We start from the raw sequence: 22,631 nt of genomic DNA, 5'->3' as shown, positions 1-22,631 counted from the left end.
TAGTCTCTAGCGCACTAAAGGCCTAGACAAAAACCTGTTTACATTGGTCAAACCACCTGAATCCCTTTAAATGTACACTTCACATTGATTCTACAAAATGTCTATTCAGAGTTTAGGACTTCCCTCACACCTCCACCCAGAATCTCTGTTACCTTTAATGTTAAAAAGAATTCCCTATGGAAATGAAGGAAACTTTATTACCTCAACACTACTAGAAAAAGTGCATGAACAGTTTAAGAAATAAACCATTTTATTCCCCTCTTGCCCCTCCCCAAATAATGAAAACTTACTAAACATTATTTTGGCAGAAGAAGGGAGAGGTGAGCCTGATTACATCATTTCTAGTTTATGAATGTAGAAATGTTGTATACAACTTCTTTGTGTGTTTCTGTGCTAAATTTCACAGCGATGCATTCTACCGTCATTCAATTCTTCCACAAATACAAGGATGGATATAAAATTATGTCACTAATTTCTAACTCTCTACCTGGTGAAAAAAATGGGATAATATTATCCTGCTAAATCTTTAAGCCATTTATAACACACTTAGCTTGAACTTGGAAAGATCTATTAAAACAATGTTCCAACTTAAACAAAAATGAAAATATAGATTTTTGGTTTTATTTATTGATCAAACATCATATATTGTAAATAATTGGTGCCCCAGAATGAACCCTCATTATGATCCCAAACTGCAGGCAGGAGAAACGTCCTGAGCACTTCACCAGGACAGGAAGAACACTTCAGAAACATTCTGGGAATGTCCACGAATTCTTCCCAATATACTCAGATTGGTTAGAGCCCAACTGTCTGTAGTTAGAATGGTCCTATTATAAAGTATGATTCAGCAAGAACTGTTTGCTGGGGAGAGAAATACATTGCTTTTTTAATACACCATTTTAAGTCCAAAGTTAGAACTGCAGAGGGTAGGGAGATGCTTGACAAGTATAAGGACTTGTTTATTTTTGTTCCCTCTTCTGAATCCTTGCACTTAAGACAAATTTATACTGACAGTTATTTTCCTATTCTTAATTATACAAGCAAATAGCACAGAATGTTTCCTACCACTCTAGTTTCTGGTATATTTCTGCCAGAGCTTTACCATTTGCCTTTATAATCAAGGATATGATTTCTAGTGGTTTCGCTCTTGGCCTAAGTTAATTTTCTAGTTGTAAACTTGAATCAAATTCAAATTCTGTAGTTAGGACAGTTTGTCTTGTGATTGATTCAGATTTGAAAGAGCTTACCCCTTCAAATCAACAACTTCGTAAATGAGCGTCAGAACACTGAACACTTAACAGTAAGAATACAACATACTGGAAGATATATCGGAAGATGACATTTCAGATGTGGAAAAGGCACCTAAAGAACCTAAAGGCTGGTCTTTATGACTCAAGTTATATGGAATGATTTACAGGGATAACTAATTTCTGTGTTGCACAGAAACTCTTCTGCACCCCATAGCATTTTTATAACCATTTATTCTAGCTTATTTACTGAAGATCAGTGGGAAAATTAAGACCTTGTGATAAGGCTTTCTAATGCTCTCTCCTCCAAAGACAGGTGCAGGTTTTAACAATATCTAACGAGCTGCAGAAGACATTGCAGCCCACCCACTTCATTCCGCAGCAAGAGAAAGCTATTAACAGCTCTCTGTCTCAACGGCACTGAAATCCGAACAGATTATGCAGACTGGGGCCATCAGTTACACGGTGTATTTCTATTAATTAATTCATTAGGTACTTATCTCATTGTCTCTTCAAGGAGTAGGCATTCATAACAAGAAAACTGAGTAGATGAGAGGTAAAGAGATTTAATACAGAAAAGGTTTGCTTTTGACTAGTAAGCTGGATTTCTAAAGGCAGTATTGTTGTTAGATACTACCAAAAAAAAAAAAAACAACAAAAAACCTTTCAATCACGAAGTGAGGTGGATGAAGTTACAACAGGAAGAAGAGAAAAGCATTTAAAGAGCGAAGTTTCTCTGTGACACAGCACATACTTAACTGGTTAACATCAATGGAGAGGCTAGAGCTCCTCACATTTTGCCAATACATTTACTCCTCAATAAACAAAACGAGTTTTATCTTCATTTCTGACAACAAGGTAAATAAAATGAATGCTCATGATTGAAGTATACAGCTATATATTATTTTCATAAACACTAAAGCAGTATTTTTAGCCTTAAATCTGAATCATTATTGCAGAATATCAGAGTCATTAGAATCTCAGAAAGACGCTAATCTGTTGAAAAGAGCTTACCCCTTAAAATCATTGCCAAATCATCTGCAAATTTTCCCTGTACCGTCCCATGATCTTTTACTATCAGTTATAACACAGGAACCTTACCCTTGAAGATTCATAGGAAGGACTTGGCTGACCACTTGCTCCCCAGGATGCAGCACCTGTTCTCTCATCCATACCTATCAATAAAAAGAAGAGACCTGTAAGAAAAGACAGCAAAAGCACAACATTCCACGATGAAAGCTGAATGCAAATTCAATCTCTTCCATATCCTTAATGAGGCCTTTCTAAAAGCAAAACTTAAGATGAATTTCCTTGATAATGAAGCTGGCTACAAAGCAACTGAGTCATTCTGACAACAGCAGCTGCTGAAAATGGATGCAGAAAAAGTCAAGATTCGCCAGTGCGCAGAGTCAGCCTGACACAACTCATGTGAAGTCAACTTGAGTAACAAAACCAGCACAACCACGTTAGCCGGGCTTTTTGCACAGCGTGATTTATCCTGCAATTTAAGCACCGAACATTGCAGCACATACTGTGATAGTGTACTTGTTAGCTACTCTTTGCTCTCACGTCTTGCTCGAGCATTGTAAAATCTGCGAAATTATTTTCCCTACTTGGTTTTTACATGCAAGCTATTTTAGCATAAGGGAGAAAATGGCAACAGACTGTTATATATTTCAATGGTTAAAAAAAACAACACACACAACCACACACACCACAAAGACTCATGATGTCTGCTCTCCTAAAACAGGAATCTTCTAAAATTCTGTAACGGTTCTTTTAGAATCGGTTCCCTTTATGTAAAACAGGGTTACAGCTCAAAAGAGAAAGGGGAAGAAAAAAACAACACAGGGATAGCTTTAAAGTCTGTAATAGAACACGTCTCCTCTGCGTTATCTGGCCAACAGTACAATGCCTGCACTTGCTTCAATTATTTGCTATTCAAAGTTAATTGGTTAAATCATCTTATAACCAACGCTACACAACAGCTATTTGCCATGGTACATTATTGGTAAGGGATAATATCGCTGTTGTATTGACTAAGATCCTGATGCATACAGCAAGACTTCTTATTTTTAAAGGCAAGAACAGCTCCACCCTAAACGCACTTTCGCCTATAAATCACAACGGATTACTTTGTTTCTTCTCATCCAGGCTTTTCTCATACAGTGACATGCAACATAAATACTTTACATGACATATTGTATAAATTGTAAAGCTTTAAGTATCACAATCTAGAAATAAGAATTCAGTGTCACAAATAGTAATTAAGTGCATATTACTTCAGGCAAGCATCCTTAAATCCAAGATTTATATTGAGAATAAACACTTTTCATGCATATGCCTCAGACTGGCCACATTACAAAACAAAATGCAAGAACATAAAAGCTGTCATGTAAATTGCTATCTGTGGAGTAACAGTACTCGAGCCACTATTTCCTTACAGAACATGTTTTACGAAGCTATAAAATCCCATTGCAACAAAGACAGCCTGCAGCAGGCACGTTAAAGTACAGTACAACCACCCAGACAAAAACTATAGACTCCTTTTGTGCGTGTGGGAAGGATCCTCAAGGCTGGAGAACACCCTCTGAAAACGCAAAAAAATCCACTATGGCGAGCCATCAGTTTGTGGTAATTCGCTGCATTCTACAGCTGACAACACTGTTGTTGTTTTATTGTGATTGATCCAGGAGCTGAGTAAAAAGTCGTGGCTGGCACTGACAAAGGCAAAAGTAATCTTTTGGCACAACTGATTCCTTTCTGCCAGAAACAACAGCGCTCGTAATCCACTGATTATCATAACAAGTCTTCCATTGCTTTCGTTTCAAAACAGACATGTAGTAGGAGGGAAAAGAGGAAAATATCTCACTGTAAAACAAAGCGTCTGTGTAAATGTTAAGGTTGTACATAATGATAACCTATGTAAGAAACAGGTCAGTAGATAATGGAAACACATGGAGCATTTAGATGCACAACCCCATATCAGTAGTACGTATTACTTGCTTAGAAAGTGAAGTCAACGGGACATAAGGATTTATGCTCAAGTTCTGCTAAATCAGCACACATATGGCTAAAAATTCTCTGATTTTATTCCACCATTGGAATGACGTAAACAGATTGTTTAAAGGAACAGCTCTAAAGCAAAGTACAACATTTTGAGAGTGGGATGAGAATTAATTTCTAAGCAGTTCACAGGTCATTTAAATTAGCAAAAAGCCTGCATAGTTAATTGGGTAAAGAGGAGCATTAACGCACCTTCATTTTTCTACCAGGTGTCTTTTTCCTCCTTTCCATGAGGCGTTCCATGCACTACACACAGAACACGTACACTGACTCTGACACGTGATGGTTTGGTTTCACTGGCAATGACACATCCCTGCTGCCCCTGGCCAACACAGCACATGGCAAATGAATTAAGAACTGGCTAGTGCAGAATTCTCAACCAGGAATTCAGATACAAAATCAAGATGGTGGTGCTTAAGTAGTGCTTAAGGAACCTTTTCGCACTACTGTTTATTTTTCTCCCAAACAATAACAGACACACAAAAAAGGCAAATGCTGTGAGATACAGAAATCAGGCTGGGCACAGACTAGCAATGCATACTTTTATATAGACAAAGTCTATTTTCCACTCGAATGAACCAGGAGAGCAAGATAAAACCTTCCAGAAGTAAAGGGATTTAATACAGGGAGTAGTCATCCTAAGAACACAAAAATCATCTAGCGTATATACAAGGGCTGCTCTGAAAGTAATGCTTCCTATTTCATTATGTTGGCCCACAATATTGAAGGTGAATGTTGGTGGTACAGCAGCAAAGGTTGAATCTTCCCACCAATATTCTGTTACAGTTTGGTGCCATGTGACAGATGGCAGCAGAGGAGCAATCCGACAGGATGGCGTCTGATGTGGATGTGGGGATGAAGAAAAGATGTGGAAATGAATGCCTCCATGAGGGGAAAAAATGGCACCCACTGACATTCATCAATGCTTGCTAAATATTTACAGAGACCAAGCGGTGGGTATGAGCACAGTGAGGTGGCGGATGCTGCATTTCAGCAGTGGCGACAGCAACACAAAAGACAAGCCACGTTCCAAATGTACAGGCAGACTGTTTCAAGCACAACATGCAGGCTCTTGTTCATCACTGGCAAAAAATGCATGCATAATGATGGTGGCTGCTGAAAAAGCATTACGTAGCCAAGAATTTTCTCTATCAAATAGTGCTGTTGTGCTCTTTGTATCTGTTGCAGTTTCCATGGAAACAGGTAAGAGGCATCACATTCAGAGCAACCTATGTATATTCAACAAGCCTTAAAACAACAGTGTCCATTGGAAGGGCTCGAGCATCTTCCTGACAGACACAAGACAGAGTAGAATCAGTGGGCTCATCAACTTCACACGGCCCCTGTCACAAGGAAACACAGCATCTGTACTCAGGATCTACTAATCCTTCAGAGATGTTCAAGGGCACAGAAAAGCTCCAGGTATTATCAGGGCACTGAAAAACCCACCACAGGAACAGGCTTCAGTATCTCAGTCTGTTTGCATAATCCAAAAGCAGGGGGAAACCACCTATGTAAAGGTCTAATATATAAATACATACAGATAGGTAAAAGTATAACAAGGTTCTATTCTTATCACCTTTTTTTTTTTTTCCTTCTCCTTCAGTAGGCAGTGAGGAGAGTAAGACTCTGAAGCAACTCATTAGTTGATTTCCCGGTCCTCCTGATTGAAGTTTATTACTGCTGAAGCAGATACACTGTAGCTCAACCAGCAAATAACATGGACATTTCTGTAGCTGCTTCAGATGAATCAGCTGGCAGCCCACGGACAGGATCTGGCTCACAGCAATTCCCTGTCCCAGACAGGAGGACAGGCACATCCCCTGCCCTCAGCCACAGGCTAAGCAGTCACAAGGGTGCTGTCTGGCTTTATAAACTGAATTCTGATAGTACTTTAAGGTTTTGCTTTATGTCACTTGTAAAAACAGTACTATGAGAATTTCAAGCTCTTCTAGAAAAGCTGATAAAACCATTGCATTGCTACATCAACATACGTATTCGTACCAAAGATACAGGTCCAAATGTTGATCTAATACAAAAAAAAAAAAAAAAAAATTGGATTTTACAATTAAATTTAAATGAAAGTTGCTCTTCTTGCTGGTATAAGAAAAGATCATATTTAAAATTTATTTCAAGTGACTCAAGCTCTAATGTTTGTGTAAGCGATGGTATACTTTATAGGGTTACCATCTGCTATGACACTGATCAAATAAATGGTCTGACCAAAAAAATCACATTGTACATTGTTATATTAGGTACTCAAGGTATGAGTTTCTATCTTTTATAGCTTCTTTATCCAATTTTGCTTCAGAATAATGATATTCGTTCAGATCAGACTCAGCAACTGAAATCAATTGCAAGAATACCTAGAGCACAAACCGTAACAGCATTGATCGTATTTTGCATCTTAGACACCCAAGCAAATCAATCTACCATTAGACCCCATATTGCATATGTCTGTTGTGAACTATGACACAGACCACAACCTAAAATGTAATTTCAGACTTTCTGATGAGGGGACACAAAGAGAAACATGCTCTGAGTAAAAAAAAAATACTAATCTAAATTAAGCATTTTAAAATTCAGCATGTTAAGAGTACTTTTCTGGTTCTTGACAATTCCAAAACCTGGAAAGCTTTTCTAATTTTATGGTAGCCTTAACATTATTATTAGACTAAACATGATTTTACTCTGTTAATAGATTATTTAGACTTTCAAAGTCAGATTAGTAAAGAAAATAAATTTCCACGTATTACCATAAAAATTACCTGAAACCAAAAGCTACTTTGACAATACATGTCATGTGGTGCTATCAAAATACACTAAGCTATGTGCATTAATCAAATTGAGAGGAGAAACGAAACCCAGGCAGGCTATGAACAGCATAGCCACTTACGTGCCATTTCGATAAATTCTGATGCAACACTGATTAGTTAGAAGACAAAATACTTTCATTTCAAACACTATAAATAGAGAGGTTTTTCTCCACCCCTGGCCTTGAAAACAAAAGGCAAGAGGAAGCAGCTCAAGCGTGAAAAATATTCATGAGAAACTTCAAACCTCAATCCATGATGTTTAGAGAAGATACTGATTTTACTATAGCACAAAGATATGAAGTTCAGGTCAGAAATGGAACTGATCTGGCAGGAACTGAGAACCAAACAGAACGTCCCAACTGGGGACTTTCAAATTTTTATTTCTTGGCAAATAACAGGATGAGGTCCCACCACAGCACAGTAGTTGAAATCAGTCACTCTCTTTACAAAGAGCTTCAATCACTTCCAGCCTGTGGGAGAGGTGCTCAAACACCAACCTCCAAACCAAGTTTCTTGGTGAGTAACTGAGCTAGATTCTGATCAACTTGTTCTGATCAAAGCGTGGCTTGCCTGATCAGGTCCTGCCATTCTCCCCATCTCTCTGAATCAAAAAGGAAAAGTCCCCAGTGGTAACAGAACTACGAGTACTTCTACTTAGTCATGCACTCACAGGTATCCCCTTTTGTACCTCCTGCTCCAGAGAAGGTAAACAGAAGTTGCAGTAAAAACTACTGTGAATCAGTCTGGTACTAACTCTAGAACCTACAGTATACATTGGAAATTTCCTGGGTTAACTGTATTAAACTGCATGAACTCAATGCACTGAGCCACAGCCCGAGACTGAACACCCATGCAGCACTTAGTGGTCTAGAGGCAGGATTCTTCTACAATTACCTGTCTCAGAATCCTCTCCTACCTGCCCATGGTTAACCACCAGCCTTCTGTGGCTGAAGTCCAAAAGCACAATGGAGCACATAAGGAACAACACCACAGTGAACAGCCACTTACCTCATTTATTACTTACAAAATACTTTCATTTATTTATTTTACAAATATTTGTCTGTAAGATTAGTTTGTAATACTACTGTTAATCTTCAGCGTTTATAAGTAAATTAACCTGCATTTTTGAAACACTGTTTGTTCTGAGGAATCTAACAACATATGGTTATCTTACTCAGCAAAGAAAAAACCCTGCTATACAAGTTTCTGTGGAAATTATTTTAAGAATAAGTGTTAAAAAAAGCTACATCAAGTTACTTTCCATCCCCAGAATAAGTGCTCAGAATTAAAACTTCAGTGGAACCAAAGTTAACCAGCTGAGAGTAAACTACAGCAAGTCCAGGCAATTACCAAAACTTGGACCAAAAGTAGCACTGACAGGTGTTAAATATTAGTCATAGCCTAAGAAGTATCAGCAACTTGAATTCTCTTTATGGAAAGCTGTTTAAAAATTGTACCTTCATAGAGAGAATGATTTGCAAGAACAGCGCATTCTCAGGTCAGAAGACAAAGTCAAGGCGTACACTTGAACTTCTGCTAACACAACAAAATACATGCACTGTATGGTCAGAAAAAAAATTGGGGGAAAAAAAAAATCATGCTGGTTCAGGAAAACTGGTGGAAAGCTTTCATTTATTTTAGCAGTGTCTATTAACTTCTTAAGTCAGTACCAGCAACAAAGCTCCCATGTCAGTTATCAGGTATATTTTATACTTTTTCACCCACTTGGTACCTAACATGATTTGATTGGAAAGGGCGAGGGAGGCCATTATTACTTTTATCTTAATTTCCCAAAAAGTCTAGTAATTCCCTGGAATAAGGTCTATGCATTCTCTACAAAGAAGGTGAGGTTCTTCCTGTAACAGCAGCACACAGAAGTTGCCTACTTTTCTTTCTTCCTATTCCACGCTTCCTAAACTCAAAAATCACATCACTGAACAAACCAAATGCCCTGACATGACCTGGACACTTCAAATACAATGCAACCTGCTTGTCAGTTGCCACACAAGCTGTCCTGTAACAGAAAAATCACACATTGCTACACCCATCCTGCCTAGAAAGAAAAAAAGATAACAGGTTCAAGTCAAAGAGAAATGCATATTCACAACAAGGTACATAACACATGGCAAGTAAAACATGTATTTGTGTTTCTTCAAACATCACAAACATAATCTAATAGGAAAAGCTATAAACAACAGCATTTAAAGTAGTAAGCAACAAATAGAATTTCCTTACAAAGCCAGAGAGGTGCTCAGGGAACTGCAGTAAAGCTGCTCTTTCTCCCTGAAGATGAATATCACCATCCACTACAATAAGTCTTCGTATCATTCTTCCACTCAAAGTTTAGTTCAGTTTCAATTTAAAAACCTAAAAAAAAAATTGTAACTCTAATCTTGACTGATTGTATTATGTATATATAATAGTTAGAAGTTTGTGAACACAGAGTATATTTTGGAAGTTTCCTGTCTGCGAATGTGAATAAAGCAAACCAACACAGAAATCAAATCTTCAGTGGGGTCAGAACCCAGAGTCCACATCCACATGCAAACACACACAGTTACACCACTATTACATTGCATGGGCTGCTGACTCTCCTCCTGTATCCGACCACAAAGTATCAGATTGAGCAGCTCCAATACCCAAGTCTCAGCCCTAAAATATTATCTATCACAATAATCCATTCTACTGGCAAATTTTCCTGTGGTTACTTCAGTTATGACTCAACAGCTTTATATAACCACGCACCCTTTAAAATACACGTATTTATATATAAACCAAATCAAGGCCAGTGTCACAAGACTGCACGCACCAGGCCAAAAATATTCAAATAGTCTCACAGTTGACAGCTACTGTTACCAGTTGTGTTACATTTCCCAAACCTGCCCATTGGCACGGCAGAACACAAAACAATCCAAGTTACCCAGCGTCTAACTGAGATGTTAACTCCAAGGGGCAAAGAATGCACTTCAAGTGCAACAGCTTTTCTAAAACCAGGTCTAAAAGGTGACATACTTGCAGCCATTCGCTGTAGCACATAGCATCCAGAAAACCTGGATCCTCCCTAAAACTTCCTAGTAAATGGACAAGGTCACAAACTCAAGAAGCAAAGGAGCCCTTCATGCAGCAGCCCATGCTCTGAGATCAATCCGAGGTCACTGCTGTTCCTAGCATAGATGGCCATCACACATCTTGACAGAAATGCAATTAAAATATCATTTAAATTATCCAATTGCAACAAATTAGAAGTGCTTTGCTGATAATGAGAATGCCATTAATGAATTAACAACCCCATCTTTGAAGGAAAAAGAGACCGTCTGACAGAACAACTTAAGAGTCAAGGAAAAGAAATAAAATCAAGTTGAAAAAATACTGGTATAAGAAACATCATATATTTTGAATTTGCATCGGGAAACCTAAGGAAAAATAAAGCACCAGATGAAGAAAATGGCATCCTACTGAGTGGAGATTTTAACTTTAAGACTATGGTACAAAGGACCAGAAGGGAGACATCAAGTTTTCAAGAGGCATCCACTCCTGCATTTACGGTCCTGCACTTCAGCTACGGAAGGCAGCACTGCCCTACAGCATCAAGAATTTTTTCCAGTATGGATTTTCTCCTAGCACCTCCTCCTCTATAAGCTACCTGGAATGCAGTAAAACTCCTGCCAGATGTTCTCTTTCTGCAGAGGCCAAAGCCAGCAACTCAGTAATTCCATTACTTCCAGCAGTCATAGCCTGAATCCAGTCTGAACCAACTACAAAGATCTGGCAACAGCCTGTGCTGCCAGCAGCGCCCTCAGACACCAACCAACCATAATAACAACAAAAACATTTTTTCTTCCCCTAACATGCAAACTTATGTTTCTTCCAGTTACTTTTTTGACAGAGATTTTTACTGCTATTTTGGGACATCACACTCAAAGCAAGTAAATGGGACTTTATCTGTCAAAGGAGAGAAATCTGTCTTTAAATTTCAGAGATATCATTACATCTGCCCAAGCATCTGCTGAACCCCGCTCCCTGCTGCATCCACTGGATTCCTCCTTCACAAGCAACGGTTATTAAGCTGCCTACTGACCTCTGCTGCACTTCAGTATCACTCCTATTTTAACATTTAAAAGCTACAGCTTACAGATCTGGAAAGATTACCTACCAAAATTATGCCTTCAGATGCTCAGGAACACAGAACGAAGATATCTAGAGTAGTCAAAACTCCTTGTTAAGCACTGTGGTATTTAAATGACAGCGAATAAATGTAACAATTACACACAAACTACATAAATCAGTTATTTTCCTATTCCAGGAAATAACTCCAAAATCTCACAGGATCCGAACACGGTGATATGATTCCAGAAGTAACTACATTCACTGGCAAGGAAGTTGAGACTTCTCCAACTCTACTCCTTACTCAGAAGAAAAATCTTCTTTTCCCCTCCTCTCTGAAGACTTCACTGCAGCTCTTCCACTTCTCCTTACAGCTTTTCATTCAATACTTCATGGATTGGCTGAGCCGTACAGCATTTCTCCATTGTTTAAATCCTAAATACCACACTTCTAATGGAAATGCGAGATTTCAATGCTTTTCCTGTAAGAAGTGTCATGTGAGCTACAACACCGTGAATGAAATGCACCATAGAGTCAAACACACACATTTCAGAAGCAGAACTTTGATGGAAAAGTCAGATCTGGAATTCAAACTCAGGTAACTCACCTCTAAATTGCCTTCCCTTTCTAACAACACTACAGCTGGAAGTTTTTGATTTGCTTGTTTTTTAAATAAGGACAAATCGCACTTTGAATAAACCAAAGTTTTGCTGCAGCTTCTCAAGGTGTGCTGTTACAGCACTTCTGCAGGTTATAGCTGGAAAATGCTGAAAGCCAATAAAATGCAGTTGATGGTCTTTCTATAGGGAAATGCATCCTTATCTGGTAATTATCCTTCCTACCATAATAGTACAACATTAAACACTTCAAAATATTAACTGGAATATTTTCTAGTCAAAACACAGGTAGCAATCAATAACTAATTATTTTCTTAAATTCCTCCTGCCAGAACGTTTTAAAAGCCTTTCATTCTACACAGCTATAAATATTCTCATGACTTGATTCCTATAAAGCTTGCACCTCAAAATTAATACCAGATTTCTAGGGATATTTAATGAGAACACAGAACCTAATGGCTTTATGTTAAAATCAAGACAAACACTGCACAGTTTAATTTTACAGGTAAGAATGAGAACGGAGAGGATATTAAAAAACTGCAATTCCATAGCAGTGCAGAAAGCAAGTAACCAACAACCTTCTAAGCACAGATCCCAATCAGAACTCTTAGCCAACATGCAACTAATACTAATTAACATGCAGTCTCCTCATGCAACACAAGCCTCCAAACATAACATTTACCAGCATCTCATAAAGTATTTTGATATATCAATCATTGCTACAATAGAGCTCAAGTTAAGTTATGTGCATGCAAACAGCAGCCAGCCCTACCAACAAGTGAGGGCCCTGCAGTACACCAGTTCAAGAAGAAGCTAGCAGAAAACAAAACCATAAAGAAAAGCCTTGCTGGTTTCTGGCCAGATGAGCTCACAGATGTACCTTATCTCACCACAGGGCCGGAGGAACACCAACCAGTGTATGGCAGAAAGGAAGGGAAGAGGGCACAGAAACGAGGCAAGGCCAAAGTCAGGGTTGCACAAAGGTCCAGGGAAACAAGCCCAGCACTTTCAGCATTTGCAATCTATAAGACTGACTTACCTAGAGTTATTTAAAATCAAAGTGATTGATTTCTTGGAGGTGGGAGGTATAGGAAAACATCACTGTGGAGTGATGCACACATTTCTGTAGTCTGATTCTGAACATCAGATTTATAATGGACACGTTCACCTGGCAGAATTTCAGCCAATATTTAAAGGAAGAGTTTGGAATAAAAAACAACCCAAACTAGGAATTTTCTTTTCCATACTTTCTTCTGTAATTAAAGACAAAGGCACTTCACTTAAAAAATTTAAGTACATTTTTAATTTTAGTCAAAACACATCTTGGGCTCCACATGCCAAATAAGTGGCATTTATAAATTACTGTAGCCCATTTTCTCTGTTGTGTTTTATGATCTAAGTATTGCCAAAACAAACCAATTTAAACAAATCACCTCTCCAGGTGGTGACTTCAAGTTTAAGTTTTCTTGGCCTTAAATTCTGTACTCAGTTCTCTTTATTTTATTGCTTTTAAGTCAGGCAACAGCTTTCAGAATTCATTTTTTCATTCTCCAGCACTCCACTGAATGAGATCTGTGCAAGTATGTAGCTTTTGCTAAGCCGCTGAAAATAAGATGTCACCATTTGTAAGGATTATCAGATAATTTCAACACAGACCAATCACATTCTGTTAAATGCTCAAAATAGAAAAAAAAAAAGAAAATACATTTGTGCCCCTTTGAAAAAGACAGCCAGAGCTTTGTATTTGGGAAATACATCACTACGTTCTAATCACAAAGACATTATTATCTTCCAGTGTACTACCACTTAAAATTGTCTTGCAGTTCAGAGGGCAATAAAGCATCAAATGTGCGCTGTGTGGAGAGAGACACTACTGATTACTGAGAGAAATCCAGAAAACACTGAGTTGCTCTCCCAGATACAATTCAGCATTCTGAAGATCCACTCACATAACGGACAACTCGGACAGCTATCATATACAGCTTCAAAAACAAATACCAATAAGTCACAAGGACTTTAGAGTTTTCACAGGTGCTATAAAAGCCCAAAGAATTAAATGTGCACATTAAGGCATCTGGCAGGATACATGTTAAATGGAAAAATTCAAGCAGCAATTTTACACCACTTGATTACACACCTCTTAAGATGTAAAGCTAAAAGGGAAGAAAACGTGTCTATCACTCACTTGTGTATACACGCACAACTGATAACAACGTCAGCTTCACTATTAGAAACTGTGTTAGAATAAAGGTTGTCTTCAGGATTTTATTCCTGGGATGGTTTCATTTAGAAAAGCAACAAGCACATTTGAAGCCACTTATGATTACATGTTCAGTTTTGGTGTTGGGCTTTTAAATATTGGCAGCTGATATCAACCAATCACCAAGAAATCATAATAGTGAATACACATCAGTCCCCAAGATGACTCTAGCCCAGATCTCATTTTCCTGAAGGATTAAAAATATGCTATTGCCTTATTACCAAATTCATAATGGGAAAAAAAAATGTGGAAAATAAAAAATAAAAAATGCAATGAAATGTTATATTGAAAAGACTACATAATAACATACAGAAAACAGCACAGAGAAACAACCTATACTTACTGTCTACTAAGCAGAGTTGAAAGCAAACTGGAACCTCACAAATGGCAGACCTCCAGATCTGTGAAGCCTCTAAATCACCCCAGAACTAGTCAAGATTTTCAGACTTCTTCAAATGTGAAGAACCTGGCATACCCAATTCCTACAGAACTGCAGTCAAACAAGACTTCCTAACTCTTTCACTGGAAAGCAGTTTAGAAAAGACCACAAGAACAGAGGTGAAACTAAGCTGCTTCATCTTATCTTCCATTAGCAATAAAAAATGTTAGATCCCCAAATTCTTTACTCGATGATTAAACCCAGTGTAATGCCACCTACAATGCTAGTTACAGATGAGTAACAGAACAATCAGATGCAATGTTGTACTTCACACGTTTTCAAGTACGAGCTGATCCACATCCCTCATTCTAACATAATATTTAGAAGAATTTTGCTAAATCCTAGTTCATTTTCTGCTGAATAAAAGACAGAGAAACTAGAAGAGGAGGGAACATCTGTATCCCAAATGAGTCTATCAAACTCATTTGGTCTAAGAAAACTCTTATTATTACAATTAGAGCAGCTCTGTCTGCTTAAAATCAGCCATTTTGAAAATAGCTCCAGAATTAGTCTGCAACTGCAGCAAACTTAACACAGTTAAGCTTCCAGACTGCAGCCAGGCCTGGTTAGCTCCACTGCTTACAGCAGCCTGGGAGCTGCAAACAACCTAAATCACATCAAGCAGCTCACAGCAGATAAACACAGATAACAAAAAAAGATGAATAATATGATGAAAACAGAGTTAACCAAAAAGCTACGATATGTAATACTGCATATATAGCAACAAAAAGTCTTGAGAACAGATATATAAATGAACTTGATAAACATTCTTAAATTAAAGAATGCATTTGATTTAACTATTCTACTTGAAAGTAGTGATCACAAACATAGTTATAGCCCCAAGACAGGGGAGAGATCTGAGGAAAGTGAGAGCCAGCAGAGCCAGCCAGATTTTCACCATCTTTTTCTTCATCTCTTGGTGGTACCAGCCTAATTGGAAAGGACGGTCTCTCTGCAGCATACACTGCGTTTGAGAAGTAAATGAAATGAAAGTAATCCAAGGTCACCAGCCGACTAAAGAGGAAGAATGAACCACCTGCAGAGGTCAGTATTCTAAAAGTGTATCAGCAAAAATGAAACAGAATATGTCAAATTCGCTATTTAGGACGAGCCACTACTTCATTATCTGCTGGATGGGCGATTATCTAATGCATCTATACATGCGTACAGATTCTTCCCCATCCTCCTGACAAATAGTACAGAAATGATTTTGCTCTGATTACTATGATGTGAAGGCTAATGAAAATCTCTTAAAAAACAAAACAAAAAAACACCAACAAACAAAAACCAACAATATTCCTGAACTGGATCCTCACAGGAGTAATATTTGAGTATAACTATGTTTTTATGGCAGAACAAAGTGCCACTGCCACGACTAGCTGTCTAACATATTTAATGTCAAGAGCTCCTACGCAGAATTGCTTAGCAAGAAGTGAAACGCAGATACTGCTGAAACCTTCTGATTTACATGCAGTTTTCCATATTAAATCAAAAGGCAAAATTACTACACTATGCTGTGAAAAAAATAATGAGAATTCAAATCACTGTATCTTTTATTTAAAGATGTATGAGACACACTAGATAAGGTGTCAGATTTAATCTTTCTTGTGATTTCAGTAAGGAACTACCATAGAAATCATCTGCTACATGAAATCTGATTTGTTACTTTTGCTTACGTGTGTTCCTGCTGTGCTGACCCAGACATTTCATATGTCACGGCTTCTTGAATCAAGAAACAGACACTCAGTTTTAAGTCTTGAAACTGAAACTTCGCTTTAGAATATAAAAATATTTTCAAAAATCAGCCAGTTAGGAATTGACACCAAGCACTGCAATAGATAGAGATTTAATCTTGTCCACAAGATGACAACCAGATCACAAAACTCAGTCTTTGCTTCTTAGACGAAACTATTTCATTTAACTGCCTGAAAAACCCAAGATACAAGCACCATTTAATAGCAAGTGATATGATTATATAGCAAGTATATGATTAATAGCAAGTGCAACACAAATGATAAAATACGTAAGACATTAAAGATGGTCTTAGTGATACTGATGGATGTAAGTTCACCTGCAAACTAAGAGCTATCCACGCTCTATCGGTATCACTGCCCCCTCCTTCCCCTCCAGCATCCCAGCAGTACAGTTCCAGCTCCACCTTTGCCTCCACGCAGCCCCAGCAGCCCCCAAGCACACAGAGCTCCTGCCAGCCCCATGCCCACAGCTGTACCACCGGGTGGGAATTGTCAGCCCACAGGCATTTCTACCCAAGCATGACTACTTTTCTGGATGGCAAACAGAAGAGGTGGTCCATATTACTATCTTGAAAAGATGTGGCCATAAAAGAAGAAAAAAAAGAAGTCAACTATGAAAATAGTTTAAAAAAAAACAACAAAAACATAACACCTCACACACAAACTCGGTTAATCTTTAAGAGCAGAAAAATTGCAGCAAACATTGGGTAGGATTAAACAGCTCAGGTAACTGCACCAAGCAACATCAAACTATGAATGCCACAACCATAAAGAAAGGAGAAAAGTATTTAAGCATGACATCAACCTTGTAAGATTTAAGATACTAGTACACAAGCAGAAGTCTACTTTTTCTTTTATAGGATGCTAATAGATTAATAGTAAATGCTTGAATCTATGGATTAAATAGAAACTACACAGTAGCTATGGAAATATATCAAACTAATATTAAAACATCTCAGAAAAGTTGCTGAAAAAGGGAAAAAAAGAAAAAAAAAGATCAGCACTCTGTAAGTATCCCTGGGGGAAGGCAGCAGCCGATCATGGCACACATTACCTCTGCCCCTTGTTCATCCATCTGCTGCACCCCAAGGAATGCCACAGGGAAGGCAAACATGTGGAGCACAGCTAATAACAGCAATTCTGTCCATATTAGAAACTAATTATCATCCTTTCCTATCAGGATCAGTGCTTCTAGAATTATAAGCAATTTACCCTTCTAAATGCAGTCTAGAATTTAACACTCAATAACTCAGTAGCTTATTTTAAAAAAGAAAGAAAATGCTGTTTGGACCTGCATGTAATACAAATGACATCTCCTTTCTCTTCAGTACAGCCTGCTCTTTGACATCGGAAGAATTTGTTGGTGAAGGAATGAAGGGAACCCCATTTAAACACAACCCTGTGTGTTTTAACTCTCAGCTCAAAACTGCACAACAGTTGTGACTAAGTCTATGTAGATCTAGCTAAAACAAAAACACAGGGCTTGTATTGTATTAGCAATCTTCTGGAAATAACAGCATGAAACCTCACTGCCGCTCCCTACTAAACATAATACTTCTCATTAGATACACACACCATAAAACTACAAACTGAGATGAAAAGCTGCGAATAGCATTTTATACACTGACCTTGCAAATAAAAATTGGAATTTCTTCTTGGTCTACTTTCCTTTCCAAACTAAAAACTAGCAGCTCAAAGTACTACTGCAATTCCTCCACATTAGGCTGCCTTACAAAAGTAATTACTTAATTCAAAATAATTAACGGTGCTTTGTTTTAATTAATATCACCTACTCGAGACACTATTTTTGCACAAAAGCGGTCCATGCGCCCTGCAGCACAGGCTAAAAAATAAATGAGAAACAGGGAACACAAAGGGAAACCATGCTGCGTGCCAATACCCGGATAAAGAACATCAGGTACAGATCAAAGCAGCCATTTTCTCCCCGTGATCTTCATTTCTACTTGTTTGCTACCCAACCCTTGAGTCAAGTACTTCTTCAGCACTCATCAACCCATGCTTGGTATTGCAGCCTACCAAGGCCAAAGCACTCTCATCCAAATTCATCCATTGCCCCTCCTGGTTAGCCAGCAGGTGCTATTTCTTGAAGCGGACAAGGTCAACATTCCCCTAAGGATTTGAGCAAAACGCCTCCTCAAGCAAGCAGGCTGGGATTCAAACGCTGGGTCCACTTGCTTGAGATTGCACATGCTGGCTCCATGCCTTAAGGTTCCAATGTCAAGAACTGTTAGGGAAAGCTTTACAGAAAAGTCTCAAGGAAGTAAGTGAAAAGTAATCAAATGAAAACCACAGTTAAACTTCTTTGTTTGTACCCTTGAAAATACTGATATTACTCCACAAAGCATTTCTAAATGGAAGTGGAACACTCCCCAAAATATTTAATTCAAAAGTAAATATAACTAAGAGTCAGATGCTGTAAATTACATAGAGGAGCATTAATTTGTGGATAACACCAAACACAAAAGCAGTATAATTTCAAAGCATTTACAAAAATAAAATAGTTGGTTGCATTTTATTTCTCTTAAAAATCAAGAAGTCGTTTATGATCAGCTATAGTCTGCAGTGTGAAGGGAACAAATCTAATGCAAAACACCACCAACTTGACCTAATAAGATTACAGTACATTACAAGGTATTTATAAGCATTTTCTATAAATGAAATGTAAAGCCTGATGACTACATACAATCCAGAAGTCCAATCTAAGCTCATAATGAAGACACTGTGACAAAGCTTAGCACCTGAAACACCAACAGAATATTTTTGACGTACCAGAAAACTTTACACCAATTATAAGAGACATTTTCAATTCACTAGTTTTAGGGGAGATCCAGATCTGCAACTATGATCCATGTAAAAGGTACCCATCTAACATGTACAATACTAAGCTTATCTAGTAGAGAATATTTTCTCTCTCACATATCTTACTTCTCAAAATGACAGCATATTGCAGCGCATTATCACACAGATAGAGTGCCATGTCAAAGACCCTTAAAAAAAAAAAAAAATCAATGATATTATCTGCGCATTAGGCCCAGCACAAACTGGTTTATTTTTCTTGAAAGCAATGGAAAAAAAAAGATATTATGATCTACGGGAAAAGAAGGCTGACAAGTATAAAAAAAACAGCAACCAATAATGCATTTACTAATAGCAATAAAAAGAGGGGGAAAACCAAAACACGCCATCCCTACACTTCCACCACACAAGCTTCTTTACCAATGCATAGCAGTAAGTACCTGAGTGGATCAGTAAATATCATGGAAAGATTCAAGATTTTCCTCACCATTCAACATGTTTAACCCACGCCTATCACAAACGTGCTTACACTTCAACACCTTTTGCATCCCTCCAAAAGCAATCCTATAGAAGATAATGTAGACTAATAATGACTGCTATTCCTCACGACAGATTTGTCAGCAGCAAGGAGAAACAGCATATCAACTGTTCTACTGATATCCTACTTACTCATTACTGTTAGTGAGATTCAATAGCTAAATTTACATTAAAATAGCTGTACTTCAGCATACAATAAATGCTGCGTTCCTCAATACCACACCGTGAATCATCTTCAGGCTTAAAGAAATGAAAATTACTTTGAACATGTAAAACAAAGCCACCATCATCTCATTTCACATCTGGTTGTCCGTCCATTCAAAGCATCGATTATGTTAACTTCAGTTAAGGTCTCCAAATCTCAAACAATAAGAACAGTGAAAAAAATCCTTTTTACTTAAAAGAGGTAGCAGAGGTCATCACGCATGCGCTAGGTACACAGAATGCTAAGAAGGATAAACTAAAACAGGGATAATGTTGCTCAAGCCATTACCCATTCCCACCACCGCCTCCATTTAAAATTATTATAAATCCCTTCTATAATCTGAAGTACTTTAAAGGCTTTTGGTTTACTCTGTTTAAAGAAAAAACTCCACTGTGTAAAAATGTGGGTTTTTTTGTTTGTTTTTTTTTTAAACTTGAATTCCAAAGACATGCAGCCCTTCCAGCAGTTCATGGAACTACAATGAGGTCTCCATTTCCAGCAGAACCTGATAAGAAAAGGAAATTTTTGAGCACATATGGTGGGTGATCACCCAGCCCAGGGCAGAGGGGCTGGAACTGAACGATCCTTAAGGTCCCCTCCAACCTAAGCCGTTCTATGATTCTACAGACGCTTTTCTGATGCAGCATTATTTTGCTCCTTCACACTCAGAATTTGCCCCAGGACATGATATAAAAACGAAGGCAACTTACTCTATGTTAAGCACTTTCTAGTCAGCACTAGCAACGTAATACAGAAGTTATAACCACAGAACAGAGATCCATTCAAGAAGTCTTCCACTTCACATTACCTGCACTTCCCAAAACACTTCCCTTTCTGCAGGACACCAAGTTCCCATGGCAATGATGTTTCAAGTTTCCCATTCCCGGCTCCAGTCACATTTTATGTAAAATACTTCAAGAAAAATAATTGTTAAATTTTTACTTGAAATAAACCAATACAAGAACTCTCCTGGGACTATTTTCACTGCATCTAATGCTAGGGAGCACTAGAGCAAAGAAGTAAGGTAGTCAAAAAAGAAAGGCCCAACAAACACCAGCAGTGCTACAGCCAGCACAGCAACACTTGGAACAGTCACATTACGCATAAAATTCATCATCTTGTAGGAAATTACTATTTCAATGCTTCTTTTGCCATCTATACATGACTCATGACAATTCCCAATTAAACCAGGCTAGGTGCTTGATGTTTAACCATACAAACAGTGCCGCTGACGTTTTCATTGGTCTGCAGGCATATCTTTTACTGAACTGAAACAAAAACAGGTGAAACAAAGGAAGCACTGATTGGACACAGAATCAGAGAAGTCCAAGAACTGAAGATGTGCTTAAAGATAATGCCAGATAGAAGAGACCAGAGAGAGAAAAAAAAGTGAGCTTCTAAAAATGGCAGAAAGGATTAGGAGCTCTGATAAATGGGAGCAAGTTTACCTAGAAATGAAAATGCTCCCACATTACCTGGCAGAGTTGAGAAGTACTCAGAAGTCTCACAAGCACACTCAGCTTCACTGCTACCAGGACAAATTGTCTGAACAAAAAGCGGCAAAGTTAACAAAAATGAGCAAGTTTCACTGAAGTAGTAAATGCTCACTGAAATTCCATTGAGGAAATTTAGAGATAATCAAAACACAGGGACTGAAAACGTTTCAGATAAAGGAAAAAAGAGACATTCCTTCTCCTGAGAAAAGAGATTATATGAGAATTAAAGGTTCAGTAACCCATATCACAGCCTCAGGCCATCTGCATGCTAGGACAGAACAGGATCAAGGAGAAAAGGAGGCCAATACTTCAGTGTGAATACAAACACGACAGAAGAGGCTTCTTCACTCCCTGTTTGTCCATTACTACTACCGCAGCCACAGAGCACACCACAGAAGTGCAGGCGTGCCTCGAATGAACTGAGTTATTTTTCTTTTGAAAGGAAAGCAAAAAAGGAAATGCACAGTCCTGACACACAGACCCAGCAATCAAATCCACATTTCGTTGCAAAGTTGCTCAGGATCTTCAAAGGAAATTTCTCAGAAGCCCGACCTTGGTTAAATCAAGTTCAACACAAAGTTCACATGGAGACCGTAACCAAGTGAAATAGTATTCTTAAGTTCTTCAACTACCAAGCAGAAATTATGATGACCCAAACTTCCTCCAAAATATCATTTATAATAACGTAATTCCAAATGCATGCCAATAAATTCTGTACCTTGTGTATTTCCAAGATCCTTTCCAAAAGGGCTGGAATCTTTCCCTTCCTCCTCCACCCCAAAGATCTGCCTGCACTAAAATCAATTGCAAGGCTTCAGAGGGAAAAAAAAGGACCTAAAACCAGATTTAAAAGCTCATTTCAGCCCTGTAAGATCATAAGTAAAAAACAACCCTAAACACTGCTGACAAATGACTTTTAAAAGGAAAAAGAGGTTTGAATCTACATTAAGACATAATAAGCCACAAATCTTCATTTGAGGGATTCTAGAAGCATATGCACACTGTAAAAATGAGTCAAAAATACATTGGACCAGTCACTATTCATGATACTTACGTCCACAGTACTGCATGTATTGTGCACTCCTACCTCATCCAATCCAGCACCAAAAAAAGACGACACTTCTGCATGACACCATTGTAACAAACATTACAGCACTGGGAAAAGCAATGAAAGAGAAAGTTTCTGAATTGTCCCTGGGTGTTTTGTCCATCAAGATGTGTTAGAAAGATTAACTGGAAGTGAAAATACAACACAGGATACAGTGTTCAGGAC

General features: G+C 38.1%; 1 protein-coding gene across 24 annotated transcripts in view; it reads right to left on the bottom strand.

Annotated features, from left to right (window-relative positions):
- The window catches only part of TCF12 (transcription factor 12), a 145,930-nt gene that overhangs the window by 105,682 nt on the left and 17,617 nt on the right, over positions 1-22,631 (bottom strand). For all 24 annotated transcript variants that reach the window (XM_085515601.1, XM_085515604.1, XM_085515603.1 and 21 more), the window contains exon 4: positions 2,349-2,422. In XM_085515601.1, coding sequence (XP_085371727.1) covers positions 2,349-2,422 — 74 coding nt within the window. The remainder of the gene's footprint in view (positions 1-2,348; positions 2,423-22,631) is intronic.

Source organism: Coturnix japonica, chromosome 14, assembly GCF_054131305.1.
Source record: "Coturnix japonica strain WE chromosome 14, WE-NBRP24, whole genome shotgun sequence".
Taxonomy (NCBI): domain Eukaryota; kingdom Metazoa; phylum Chordata; class Aves; order Galliformes; family Phasianidae; genus Coturnix; species Coturnix japonica.
Note: the sequence above shows the minus strand (reverse complement) of the source record. Positions and strands in the feature narration are given on the sequence as shown.